Source organism: Schistocerca nitens, chromosome 11 (genome assembly GCF_023898315.1).
Source record: "Schistocerca nitens isolate TAMUIC-IGC-003100 chromosome 11, iqSchNite1.1, whole genome shotgun sequence".
Classification (NCBI taxonomy): Eukaryota; Metazoa; Arthropoda; class Insecta; order Orthoptera; family Acrididae; genus Schistocerca; species Schistocerca nitens.
The window spans coordinates 147,223,487-147,238,545 of record NC_064624.1 but is presented as its reverse complement, the minus strand read 5'-3'; the positions used below and the strand labels follow the sequence as shown (position 1 = coordinate 147,238,545).

Genomic DNA, 15,059 nt, shown 5'->3' with positions numbered 1-15,059 from the left:
AGGAGATAGCCAAAAATCAATACTGCAATATGAATCAAAAAGTGTGTATTAGATAACCAACAAGAGTCCGACAAATATTTTGATGCACATTCTGAATGTAAACTATGAGAAATGTACAGGAGGAGCAACAGGGCGGGACACATTGTCTACTACATAGCTTACAAACCCCAGCATTGTCAGGTTAGTCAGAAACTGGAATGTGGGGTGTGGAACAGACAGAGGACACAGTGAACACTGCAAAATATTCTCCATCCCTCTTCGCATGGAGTACATCATTTTACATGCATAGCAAGCTATACTTGTCACTCTAGAGAGAGAACACTGAAATACTGCTATTGCCACTCAAAAACGTGCATCATATATGCAGACACTGTGTCAAAGAAATTGGAAGGCAGTTCTAACAACCACTTTTTCAATCAGTCACTCGACCCTTCACCCTTATTCACACTCAGAAACTGTAATTCATACAGTATTCTACAAATCCTGTGCCAGGTACACCGAAAAATGTACTTTCGTTGTCAGAAATACTTTCAAGATATATCGAAACTGCCAACTGAATAAGTTATTACAGCCCATCATCAGTTCTCTCCAGGTGTGTCTCCATCAAGAACGATATTTTTATACATACACATTGTTCCTTCAATTTTACTGACGAGGACAAACTTCAGGGATCTGTAAAGTACAACAGCGAAAGTCAAGGAATTCACAGAAACTTTACCTGTACATGACTAATAAGAAACTATCTCTGTGAGGTTATGCTTGTATCAGCTAAATGTAATCTACTAATTAGAAGAAAGCTATTTTCAACACTGCTTTCCGAGTTATATTATTTTTAGTCTTCTATTTGTATCTTAAGATTTACACGATTATATTTACATTGTTCAAAGAAAATACAAAATTAGAAGATATAATACTTTAACAAGAGTGAGAAAATGTTAGGCAGAGGCCCCCCATCTCCCCTCAGCATCATTGACATAAAAATCCTGAACTCTGATGTCCCATTCCACGCCTGAATGGCAATCGCTATGAAAATGTGGTTTTACGTTGCGTTCTGCAACTTTCAGTGAAAGTTAATCTTTATACTGCAAACACAGCATATGCCAGTTAAACTGATTTTTCTACACGTTTAAATTTCTACCACCTCTCAGAATATTGACATTTCTTGTTACGACAGTTTTATACTTCTGCCAATCAGAGCAACCAGGCCATACTTAATCTATTCACACGAGGCACAGAAGATATGCCGACCTGACGTAATACGATGTACGCACCTTGTGGCACAGGCTGTGGCTGGAGGTGCGGACCCTTTCCGAGGTCGGGGGGCCCGGCGTGGCCCGGGGGCGTCGAGGTGGGCCCCGGCAGCTGCGGGGGTCCCGGAGGTCCGCCCGGGCCGGGCGCTCCCGCCTGAGGCGGGCCCCCCTGCTGCGGAGGCCCCACAGCCGCCTGCTGTGGGGGCGCCACGCGCCCACCTCCGCCACCCAGCTGTGGGGGTCCGCCCCCCGGCCCCACGCCGCCCGGGCCCCCCTGCTGGGGTCCCGCCGGCCCGCCGGGTGGGAAGTTGGCGGGGGTGCCCGCACTTACGTGATGGAAGCCCACATCGGTCCCTGTGACAGGAAATTGCCATCGATAATGTCATTCTGCCAAAACTGAAGATTAGTATTCTATACTGGCCTGCTCTTTGAACCACTCAAAATAGTCCACACCGACACAAATGTACTCGTAATACATGTAACGAATCTTTCACAATAAACAAATGGGGCAGAAATATTTAGATTCGAAGTAAGTGATACTCAAATTAAGAATAAACTTTCAGATATGCATCTCTATTTCCTTCGTAAGCCTAGATGTCAAACAAAAACCGATAAATTGAACATAAAAAATTTGATTTAAACAAAAGGCTGTGGCAATCATGTAGGATTTTTTTGACAGTTATTTAGAAATATATCAGTAATGTTGGGAAAACCTGTCTGAATCATTCACAACATAATAGTTTTTTTTTAATTACGTAAGTGGATTATTAAAAATACCTGAACTTAATAACAAAATTAAGAATTGTTAATTATTTTACTAGTATCCCCAGCACCTGTTTACAGCTAGTTTACCTACAAAATGATTATTAGACATAAATCACAGAATTTACAAGACTGAGAAATGGTATTCCTTCATTAATGTAATGACTACAGCAACGATTAACACACAGAAAACAGACTTTTTTTATTCAAATTTTCGTCTTAGTCGTACAGTCTCCATAAAAATGGATATTTTAATGACAACAGACCCCAGTTAGAAGTATCCAATTGCATGTGTCAATTTCTGGAAGTTGAATACGGCAAGCTCCATCAAATGCCATAAAACTATTAAATATAAACTGCTAGAAAGGATCTTGCATTTTGCCCCCATACAAATTATATTCATCCATGAGAAAGGTTCCAATTAAAAAGTTTTTGGCAATTTTACTCCCACAACATTTTAATGACAATATCATGGGAAACTTATGTAAGAGAAGTAATGATTCAGATCCTGCACTAGTCAGCAAATAGCATTTAAAAATATATATACTGAAATGCACCAAGTTGCCTATGTGCAACATGTAGGTCGTGCACCCCCCCCCTCAATTCTGGTGAGAGATTCTGCTATACAACTGCTGGTCCAGTCTATGTATTAACAAATTTCTCTCATGTCAGAATAGCATTTAGACCAATTTCTTTAATCGCATGCACTTTTTACAACAAACATGAAATTGCATATGCCTGACAAAATCATTCATGTGTACTAGCATGTGTACTAGGTCTAAACATAAAAGCCTAATGTAAGGGAAGCTGAAGATGCGACATCTATGAACAAAAGCTTATGATTGTATATCTGAAAATGTGCTTTACCATGCAAGAAATGTGAATAATGCAACTATAATTAACTGTGCTAATATCTTTCATTTTTAAAAAACAAAACAAGCAAGTCTTCAAAAGATAAACAAAAAAGAACTACCATGTGTGTTCTCAGGCTTATAGCAGTACAACACTAAAAGTTGACATTCTAATGCCCCAAAATACAGAAATTAAACAGCTTTAGAACAATGCTGTGCTTAACAATAACTGATTATGGCAATTTACATCCACAGAAATATGTAGGATAGTCACAGCTTATCAGCTGATGTATCAACCTCTGAATACCATTGGGCCACATACAATAGTTATAACAATTTCTTCCCACTTAAAATTTCAGAACTGTCACTATTTATAAATTATATGGCATCTCCCTCATACAGATCACCTTTCTGAACTGTACTTGAAAAAGTAAACAGTCTATTTATTACTATTTCCAAAAACACAACAGAATTAGTTTCGATAAGGAAACTGACCTTTGTAATACATTACAAATTAACGACTTTACATATTCAATGTTTCAATAAAAATAATTTTTCATTAGCTCTGTAGATTTGAAAAATTTCCATAGTTCCAGCAAAAAAAATTGCGAACTCAACAGCAATTTTGACATTTTCATTACATAGTTGGATGTTACAATACTTGGATAAGGTCATTTGCAAAAACTGGAACAAAACACAATCAACATCTACCACAATGCCTTGTAAACAAGTATTACAATTCTAGATATCAAAAGAAAACATGCTATATATTGTACATGGAACAGCAAAATAAATGACAAGGGCAATTTGGGGAAATTGCTACCGGGAGACAACTAACACTATAGTCAAAACAACTATATAATACGACAGTTCAAAAGCAACTTTAAGCACTACTTCAGTACTTTCAAAATCCCAACACAAGCAGTGCAGCTAACACTACACCATCCGTCCTCAAACTAAAATGCGAGTAATGACACGTAGCCACATAATACTCACTTTGCGGAGTGCTTGAACGTAGAAAACTGAGCCCTATTCAAGGCAAACAGGAATCAATCAGGAACAGAACACAGAAACATTCGCATTCTCATTTAACTAATCTAGCCAGTGGCAACATTTAAAAAAGAAACTGCCCATCAAGAAATAAATCAAAAATGTATCTGCACACAGATAAATACATCAAATTTAATTAGAGCATCACAATCATTAATTGTAAAAAGAAAAAAGATAAAAACGTTAGCTGCCAAAATCTTAAAATCCAAAAAGATTCACATTAATAGTTGTTAAACAGAAAACTTTCACATATGAGAGAAAAATCACTTGCATGCAATGTGTTTGGATTTCAATTTTTGTCTACGTAATTCCGTTCTTATATTACCTTCTAGTTAGACTGAAAGACTACTATACTGACAGTGCAAACATTCAACACTGAAAGATGTTCGTCAGGTATGAACATTAAGAATCGGTTCATTGAATAATTTCATCCATTGTAACAAGTGGTTGGTAAATCAGTTACATAATGTGTTTTTCTTAGCTAAAAACAAGTATTATGTTCCTATAATGGTAGCACTGATACCAACATGGCATCAATTACACGACCTACGACAAACGCTATCTCAGAGGTTGGGTTTCTATGGGAAGAGTGCCCTAAAGTCACTAACATAGCAACAAACTGGATAACATTTATCAGGGTCATTATTTACACAAAGCAGCTAATAAGAAGGCATTAAGCAACAACTAAAATCAGGTACTTCCAGTGCATAAATACTGCAGTCTTTCTCTATAATTAACTACAGGGAAAATTTTAATATCGCCCGTCCAATAGCTGAATGCATTTGATCATTTTTCAAGCAGAACACGTGTAACATTCTTTACTGTGTTATTTTACAGCCTTGATTAGTTACTGCTGGGGTAAGTCTTAATATTACTGCCCGACGGAAATGAAAATAGCTTCGTTGATTTAAAAATATATGTATTCTGTAACCACACATTGCGCAGCTGAATAATAATCTGCCTCCTCAGGACATCGGCTTCAAAGTCGTGAACTTGTTCGGAGTAATCCAATAACACGTTTGGGCCGTGAGGTACTGCGCTTGCACGACCATGCAGACCTGCCACAACTTTAATGCGTGTACAGCATACTTCTACATATGGTTAGCCCCGTGATCGTGCTGTCAGAAGGTTTACTCTCGTCATGTCTTCGTAATTTCGGTTACTACTGGCGTGACCGGTAGCAACACCTTTTATGTTAAGAATGGCGTAGTACATGGGCGGCAACGATCTGATGTATGTTGGGCGTGTGTGAGAGAACAGAACATGAACACAGAACACGAGATGAAATTAACACTAGCGATCATAATCAGTTACATGCGTGCAACCGCAGAAAGTATCATGTGAGCACTTGTCAGTATATTACTGCACTTAAAACTGGTCCATTATCCAACGACACTTCAACGAATGTGTGGCGAACACCCACCTAGCCACCCAGAAGTTGTCCACCAATCCATGCGAAGCCAATGCAGAACTATAAATGCTGTCTAGCGCCGTGTTCGATATTGAACCGCCGGCGCATACATGGGTAGAGTGAACCCCTCTTGCCGCAGTTCCAGCGACGATATAGGCGGCAGCACAAGCGGCCTCGGAACGATGAAGGAGGCGCGCGCACCGACACACACACAAAATGGACGGCGCGCCCGACCACACGCGACTAATCGATAACTACTCTGTTGCACCAGTTTCGATATCTGGGGCTTCCAAACCACGCCCCACTTCCCCCGTAGTGCGCCAGCCGCAGAACGGAGAAGGGAGCAGCAATGGGACTTTGCTGCTGCGAGAGCCAGAGGCGATGCGCAAAGTGGAGTATCTTCGCGACTAGGGTGCAGACTGTTATCTGCTTTGCGCCTTCGCACTGCCTTGGAGTTTGGCAACGTCGCCAAGGCTGTGAATGGGCGCTTAGAACGTGGTGTCATTTCCTTATTCGCAAAGCAGTAGAACGTTAGGAGGCTACCTACCTAGACTTCCCAGTCTCATCCCTATCACGTTGAAACTGCGGGATACAAATCATACTCGCACATGACACTGCTGACCAAACCTGAAGTTTCCAAAGTCCTACACTTGAAACAACTTTTGGTGCAACACAGTAGCAATGACTGGCTAAGAACGAATGTGGGCAAACAGAATTTTATGCACAATACTTAACATTTTTTAATTTTCCAGCGAGTCATATGTCGTGATGAAATTCCATATTGATCTCTAAAGCTACGGAGCTTATGTTTAATTAATAAATACGAATTCCCACGGCCATAATGCGAATTCAAGCTGGTGGGTCTCCGAAAAGTCAATATTATTTTTCAAATTACACGTCGAAAGTGGCCGCCCTACATTCCAAACATTTGCGTATATTTAAACTCAATTTACGCCGTATCGTAACACTGATTTTTCAATACTCGGATCCGTCAGTTGATCTGCTGTTCTGGTGTATTTTCGCACACTTCTCGAGGCGTCGCGCATAGCGCATATGAGAGTAAGTAATTTTGTACTTTTTTTTCTTTAAACACAGAATCAAAACTGTTTCCGCCTCTGGGAGAAACAAATGAACTGGCTTCCAGTAATCGTAATATCAACACAGATCTATTAGTCTGCCTTTTCTTTTTGTATCGGCGAATAAAGTATAAAATAGTTGGTATGTTACCGGCAGTCTTTTTGTGTTGCCATTGTCAAAACACTTTAATCAGTTTTCAAATCCGCCGATCGATGTATTATAGCTGACGAACTGTGTGTCAAAACAGTTAAACGTTTTTCATTTAATATTAAAAGGCAGTCCTAGGTTACAGAAATCTATCTATTAGCTCAAAAACGATGCATTGCACCTGAATAGGGCATCGCATCAATCATACATAGTCGCGCTGAGCATAGCCACCACGCTTGAACTGTAAACGTAGGTCCGGACCAAATTTCTGGGGTGGCAGACCCGCGCTTACACAGTCTATACACACTTGTGTATGACTGATGCACTAGATACCCTGATGATGCACTACCCATGTGAAACGCGTCGTTTTTGAGCTAAAAAAGAGCTTTCTGCAACCTACGACTGTTTATTAACATATTTATTTCATTTTAAATGAAACTCCGGCAGTCAATGGAACCCGGATGCTGAAAATTGAAAATCTGTCAAAAGCTTGCACATTTAACTCGACAGTGCAACAATAACAAAAAATAGAGATCACATCATGCCAATGTTTGAGTGCAGGAAATTCGGGCCAGCGAAGAAATGACGAAGTACATAGGCTTTTGTACAGACGTTTGTTTCTGAAAAGCTCCCAATATCATGTCCCTTTTTGCTGGAAAGAGCAGATGAACTTGCAAAACAAATGAGTATTCAATATTCCGCAAATACAGGCTGGTTGGTATGAGAACGGCATGTTTGCTGTAAAGTTAATAAAGTTTTACTAAAGAAAAAAATAACAGTATTGGCAGAATGCAATTCGGACTGATCTGAGAAACTACTCTTATCTGTCAGTGGTAAAAGTTGAAAAGCCCGTAATTTTGTAAAAAAATATTAAGAACTTTACCAGTGTAACATACGTGAAATCCACAATAAAGTCTGATTGTGTGGATGGTGACCACTATATTCGCCGATTCAATTTCCATGTGAGATGAGCGATTTCACGTTACTTTAACTAGAAGTTTCACGTTAACTATACACAGTTAGAACTACTGCTGTCTGTGTAGTCAATGTTGTCAAAAAGCAAAAATAAATATAAAAAACAAGAAGTTTCTCTCTCAATTAACTGCCGCGAACTATCCTGTCGCGCCATTTAGTACTTTGTTCACTTCTGCTGAAGCGTGTCGCTAATTTTTTATTAGCACCCTAAGCTGGTACATTGAGGACAAAACCGTACTACCAACTACAGTTGTACTAGTCTCCTACCTTTTTCGTAACACAAGGAAACAATTATCTATAATAAAACTTATTATTATTAATTTCCCGATTTTAGGCCCTTGTCTCGCGGATTTTTAAGTCACCAGTCCCTTACTCCCGATTTTCTCGTGGTCACTGTGCCAGACTACGAATCCTATCGTCTGTCACTTATCACTTCATTTTCGTCTGCAGTGTTTGTTAGAGTCAAAAATGAAGAGTTGCCCCTCGTTTATTCTGTCTGGATACGTCAACTGTTGTCTCAATCCAGATTTGCACCTTGAAGCCGGATGATTTCCGGGAGCCATAAATAGAAAATAACGAATAAATGAGTCTTTGCAGCGGCATTGGCGTCCGCACACTAATGACCCTACTAGCATCCTCTGTGGACAACCCCCCCCCCCTCCTCACCCTGCCAGTAACTTCCGGTATATCTCTTAGGTGCGCACCATCAAAACTGGCGATCCTGATGGATTTCGGACTCTTTAACATGGTCATCAGTGGTATCAAGTTAACACTACTCTTCAATGGCACTACTAGCACAAGCGAAATTGTGACGACGGCGCAAGATCAGATATTGGCAGATTTCTACACAATGTGCCGCTACGTCAACACAGATTTGTTCTTTGGATATATTAAAATTCATCAAATGCTAGGAAATATGTCCTCAAGATACCTTGCTTGTTAAATGCCCCCCCCCCCCCCTGACACCTTAGATACGAGGTACGATAGTTAACAAAATTTTATAGTTACATTGTTGCCGTTGTCAAGTAGTGGTGGTGCAGGATCTGCCTTGCGCCAGCATATGAAACACATGTAGTTAGCATGCACTGGTGTGTAAAACATTTACGGCTCACTTATCGTGTGTTGTGTCGCTCCCAAGTAACGCAGCTCGATGAAATTTGCAACATACATACGAGGGGCCTTCAGTTCAATAACGAATGCAACACTTTTTTTTCGGCCCGTTTCGGTTGCAAAAATGTGAAATTTGTGGTGGTGATTGTGGAATATTGTCGCTCGAACTCGTATAGTTCCGTAAGTTCCCATTAGTGGTGGTGCTATATGTAGCCTTCAAAGTGGAGATGCGATCCGAGCAGAGAGCTGTCATAGGAGTTTCTTTTGACGGAAAACCAAAGAATCGCAGATATTCACACGCGCTTGCAGAATTTCTGCGGAGACCTGGCAGTGAACAAAAGCACTAGGACTCATTGGCGTGGCGTCTCTCGCGCAAACCTCGCCGGATCTCCCTCGTGTCGTCCGGCCGCACACAGTTGTGATTCCACAGTTGTCACTCTTGCAATGCTGGGACGTGCGGACATTCTCATCCGAGTTAATCGACGGATCACGATCACACTTAACTGCTCAACTGGACGTTGGTAGTGGTGACACACTCGTCCACGAGATGGGGTACTCGGTCTGTGCGCGTTGGGTTCCCCGCCGCCTAATAGGAAGACCATAAAGAGCAACGAAGGACCATACGAGCAGAGTTGCTCGCGCATTACGAGGCTGACCGCGTTTTTTTTTTTTTTTTTCCCCCCGAACAGTCACAGGCGATGAAACACGAGTTCGTCACTTCGAACCGGAAACAAATCGGGTATCGGCAGAGCGGCACCACAACGTCTCTCCTCCGAAGAAAAATTCAATGTCGCTCCCTCAGCTGGTAAAGTCGTGGCGACGGTCTTACGGGACACCGAAGGGGTTATTCTGTTCGATGACCTCCGTCACGATGCAATGATCTACTGTGATACATATTGCGATAATCTCAGGAAATTGATGAAATGACTTCTGCGCGCTTGTCGCCACAATAACGCAGAGGACACACAAAACTTAATTTTATATTACTTATTTACTTTATTGAATAGTTAATGTGCTCTAATTTTTAACGAATAGAACGCTTGGGAGTTTTGAGTGTTTCGACAATTTTCTGCAAAGCTTGTTTCCCTTTGTTCGGCATTTGTGCTGTGGATATCGTGGACCCTACAAACACATATGAACCAGTATACTGTACTTTTATTAGCAACTCTGCATTCTTTTCTGACAACTCCATCTCTCATGCTCCTCTACTCACTTCAATGATAACAGTACTTCGCAGTACGCAGAACAACAGACAAATTCTCTCTATGCTGGGAGTTCCGAAGCAGAAAGGACGAGAAATTCCTCAAACGGAAAGATGGGCCAACACTGGAATACGAGCTACCACCTAACAAGTGCAAACATAACACAGCCGAATGTTGTTGGCTCGCCAACAGCTTACACCATCGTCATTTCATTACTACAGACGAAACATTAACAGAGCTTACAATGAATTGACATGAAAATAAAATTAAAAAGACAGGTACAGCTGAATATCAATAATATACAGCTGACGTATAATGCTGCGAGCTGTGTTGATATGCCGCTAAACAAAGGAACAGGAAGTGTTACAAGCATAGACAGAACCTTCACTTTCCATGGAATGACCCACCAACGAGAACGCTCGTTCACTAACGTTCGTTCGCTTGTGTTCGCACCGGTGTAAACCAGGCTTGAGGCGTTCAGTAGAAAGAAAGAAAGAAAGAGAAAGAGAGAGAGAGAGAGAGAGAGAGAGAGAGAGAGAGAGAGAGAGAGCGAGAGCATGTTAACCAGTACACCGTAGTAGATTGTCCGCCCAACGGTAGACCATAGTAACGTGTCTGCCCATAAACAGCAACGATGCAACAAGGGCTAGTCCCGTTTACTTGGATGACATAGAAGAGCTATCGGTAGGAACGATACACTTGACGAATCGTGGATTATGCTTATCTCCCGCACGTCAGTCGTTGCAAACTTTCTAGTACGATGCGCTCATCATTTCTTCGGAAATGAAGAAAAAAATGGCTCTGAGCACTATGGGACTTAAGGGGCTCCGGAAAGGCTCAAAATCATGAAAAGTTCAATTTTTCCTTTTTTGCGTTTTCTGAATCTGCAGACTATTACCTTTTAATAGATATATAATTTATTCAATTCCGAAGACTACAACTATTTTTAATTTTTTTTTGAAATGTGTTCTACATGGGCGTGACCCACTGTGGCGCTGTTAAACTGCTGTCAAATGGTGTTATTATTAACGTCCGTGTTCATCAGGTACATTTTAGTGATGTGAGATAAAGTATGTGTTGTGGCTAACCTGTGATGGTTCAATATATATCGCTGGTGTGATTGTCGATTGTTTCATGTTTATTTACTCTGTCGTTATCTCGAAAATATTCGTAATTAATTCTGTTTCTTGAGTCTCTGTTTTGTTGAAGTATAATAATGAGTAAAAGTAAAGTTATTAGAAATCCTCTGAAGGCTTTTAAGAAAAGGAGAAATGTTGGAAAGCCAAAGGTATTTAGAAATATGGGAATGAAGAGAGGTTCTAACATGGAACGAGCGATGCTTGCTTTAGACAAGGAACGCCTTCGGGCTGCAGGCAGGGCTGTAAAGAGTCTAGAAATACAAGCAAGAGTAAACAGGAGGAGGAACAAGAGGAAGCTGGAGGAGGAGTTTGCAGAGGATGAAGATAATCCATCCTATGGACCTGGAATGCACTAAAAAGTTAATCCAATCTTTGTCGCTCGAATCCCAAAACTTTTATTTTCTCATACTAATTACATGTTTTCTAAGGATCTTCCAAACATATTTGTTTCAAACTTTCAGTAAATGTTACACAGTACCTTCTGCATAATTTAACACAGCCTTTTTCCAAAAAACTGTATATTTTTGAATATATAAATAAAAAATTGCAAAAAAATGTTGTGAATTTTCATTACAATTGAAAAAAAAATCATCTTTAATAACTGAACTAAAATTTTGTAAAATCCCTGTGTTAAGTTGTAGCCCATATTCCAATAAATAATCTGTAAAAAGTTCAACTTCCTACCTCAAATACTTTGTGAGGAAAGATGTAATTTATAAGCGTTATTTTAACATTGCAAGTATAGGGCGTTCCGGAGCCCCTTAACATCTGTGGTCATCAGTCCCCTAGAACTTAGAACTACTTAAACCTAACTAACCTAAGGAACTCACACACATCCATGCCCGAGGCAGGATTCGAACCTGCGACCGTAGCAATCGCGCGGTTCCGGACTGAGCGCCTAGAACCGCGAGACCACCACGGCCAGGCGGAAATGAAGAGCAGGCATATTTTTTTTCTGATTTTTTCCCCGAACACTTGTGTTCCTACAACGAATCATGACTCCTCGGAAATAAAGATCACCAACAATAATAAAAAAAAATTAACAACAGTGGGACATTCGTGGCGAGGTGTAACATGATATGGTAAAGAAATGAACATTTGTTTATGGCAGTTAAGTCATTATGTTTGTGATTCCTCGTCATTTTTGGCATGTCGACGCTATCTGGGGTAGTATCTATTATAAAAGCACCAGTTACACCCGACCGATTTTAAGGACTCGAAGTCCAAATATAAAACGTCATATCTCGCGAACTGTATGTCGTACAATGACATAATTTTGCAGGTATGTCCAGTCGTTTATGCGGATAATGGCTGCACGCTGTGCTGCGAATAACAGAAGTAATAAATTAAAACGTCATGCCTAATGCAGTTTTACCTTATGCACTGCGAAAATGTAGCGTGCGATGAACTTGTTTCCTTTCTTTATTTTGTGGGGGATGCCAGCAAGAAAAATTTCGTTGAGGTTTGAAATTAGAAGTAAATTTTGTTGCCAAACAACACATTACATTTGTTAATGAGTACATTATGACAGAATTTTATTTCTCTTATAAAATGTTAGGTAGGCAACCTGCAACTGGCAGTGTATACCACTCACCGTTTTAGGCGTCTAGTGATCTACGTGTTCAGACTTGCACCAAGCACATTTTATAAATACCTCTATCACTTTCTCGCACGCTCAGACGATGTTTAATAATGACAGCCGAAAACACACTCCATTAACATTTTAAAACCGTTCGCCTTTCCGAAATAATTTTTGACGCTACCACGCAATCAATACTTTCACTGCGCGATAACAACGGTGAAGTCACTGATGACAGTGCCACTAAAGCAGAGTTATTAAACACGGTTTTCCGAAACTCTTTCACCAAAGAAGACAAAGTAAATATTCCTGAATTCCAATCAAGAACAACTGCCAAGATGAGAAACTCCTTCCGCTGAATTACAGGCCTATATCACTGACGTCGATTTGCACGGATTCGGAAAATATCGTTCTTGTGAAACACAACTAGCTCTTTATACTCATGAAGTAATAAGTGCTAGCGACAGGGGATGTCAAATTGATTCCATATTTTTAGTTTACCAGAAGGCTTTCGACACCGTTCCTCACAGCGTCATCTACCCAAACTGCGTGCCTACGGAGTATCGCCTCAGTTGTGCGACTGGATTCGTGATTTCCTGTCCGGAAGGTCACAGTTCGTAGTAATAGGCGGAAAATCATCGAGTAAAACAGAAGTAATATCCGGCGTTCCCCAAGGAAGTGTTATAGGCCCTCTATTTTTCCTGATCTATATTAACGACATAGGAGACAATCTGAGTAGCCGTCTTAAGATTGTTTACAGATGATGCTGTCATTTACCGTTTTGTAAAGTCATCAGATGATCAAAACGACTTGCAAAATGATTTAGATAAGATATCTGTGTGGTGCGGAAAGTGGCAAATGATCCTGAATAAAGAAAAGTGCGAAGTTATTCACATGTGTACTAAAGGAAATCGATTACGTGGTAAGTCACATAAATCTGATGGCTGTAAATTCAACTAAATACTTAGGGATTACAATAACAAACAACCTAAACTGGTACTATCACATAGATAATATTGTGGGTAGAGCAAAGCAAAGACTGCGATTCGTTGGCAGAACACGGAGAAGGTGCAACAGGTCTACTAAAGAGACTGCTTACACTACGCTCGTCCGCCATACTCTGGAGTACTGTTGTGCGGTGTGCGATCCGCATCAGGTGGGACTGACGGATGACATCGAAAAAGTTCAAAGAGGGGCAGCTCGTTTTGTATTATCGCAAAATAGGGGAGATAGTGTCACAGATATGATACGTGAATTGGAGTAGCAATCATTAAAACAAAGGCGTTTTTCGTTGCGACGGGATCTTCTCATGAAATTTCAATCACCAGTTTTCTCCTCCAATTGCGAAAACATTCTGTTGGCACCCACCTACATAGGAAGAAATGATCCTCACGGTAAAATAAGAGAAATCAGGGCTCCCGCGGAAACATTTAAGTGCTCGTTTTTCGCGCGTGCCGTTCGAGAGTGGAACGGTAGAGGCAGCTTGAAAGTGGTTCATTGAACCCTCTGCCAGGCACTTTATTGTGAATAACAAGAGTAATCACGTAGATGTAGATTTCTACAAGTTACGAACACCCGAGCTATCAAGTGATGTAGTTGCAGGGAGTTAACAGTAACGGAATTTCCAGGGAAAACATGGCTCTGCACAGTGTAGGAATATTTTGCAATACTGGCCGGAGACATTTGACCGGTTGCACTAACGCAGCTGTTTGATGGCTGGCGCTCTCGTTATGACAACCAACAGGCTCGTACAACTTCGAGCCTGGATTGTAATTATTCGAACACAGATTTCTCGAAAAAAGACACCTCAGTACGTACAACAAATGCAAGAAATACAAGAAAATTCGGGTCCGCGTGGCTCGAAAACTAGCGCGTACTTAGGCGGTGTTCAATGTCAGCTAGTTTTCTTCTATAAAGCTACTGTGTGATACGGCAGGCTCGCCGTGAAACGACTGATTTCTTTGGAATATAAATCTAGCCCGCGCACACTACAACAAAGTAAACCATTTTTAACTACTACTTAATGCAAACGGTGCAATCTTTAATGTTTGGCCGCAAGCAACACTAGAATGATACCACGCCCTTTCCCTCGTAATAAGTTGTTGCGATTGTGTGAAGGTTCGGAGAGGAAGACGAAGATGAGGAAATAGAAGACTTGACGTCCCATCGAGCAGTCTTTGAGTCCAAATACTTAGACAATGAGAGTGGAATTTATTTATATATACTGTCGCTGTTGTGAACGTACGTTTAAAAAATAAGCAAAATATACAAATTGGGTCGTCCATGCGTAAGATAGGCAACATTAAGGGCAATGTGAGGCGAGGAGCGCCGTGGTCCCGTGGTTAGCGTGAACAGCTGCGGAACGAGAGGTCCTTGGTTCAAATCTGCCCTCGACTGAAAATTTTGCTTTCTTTATTTTCGCAAAGTTAGGATCTGTCCGTTCGTTCATTAACGTCTCTGTTCACTGTAATAAGTTTAGTGTCTGTGTTTTGCGACCGCACCGCAA

The 15,059-nt window shown here is 40.8% G+C and overlaps 1 protein-coding gene across 19 annotated transcripts in view; it reads right to left on the bottom strand.

Moving 5' to 3' along the window:
• LOC126213414 (eukaryotic translation initiation factor 4 gamma 1-like) overlaps positions 1 to 15,059 on the bottom strand; it is a 786,084-nt gene that overhangs the window by 323,585 nt on the left and 447,440 nt on the right. For 13 of the 19 annotated variants that reach the window (XM_049941158.1, XM_049941157.1, XM_049941144.1 and 10 more), the window contains exons 3-4: positions 3,860 to 3,892; positions 1,272 to 1,604 (exon numbers count right to left, since the gene is read on the bottom strand). In XM_049941158.1, the coding sequence (XP_049797115.1) occupies positions 1,272 to 1,604; positions 3,860 to 3,892 (366 nt within the window). Of the gene's footprint in view, positions 1 to 1,271; positions 1,605 to 3,859; positions 3,893 to 5,336; positions 5,489 to 15,059 lie in introns of those variants that run through there. The other 6 variants (XM_049941148.1, XM_049941152.1, XM_049941151.1 and 3 more) reach the window with 3 other exon arrangements.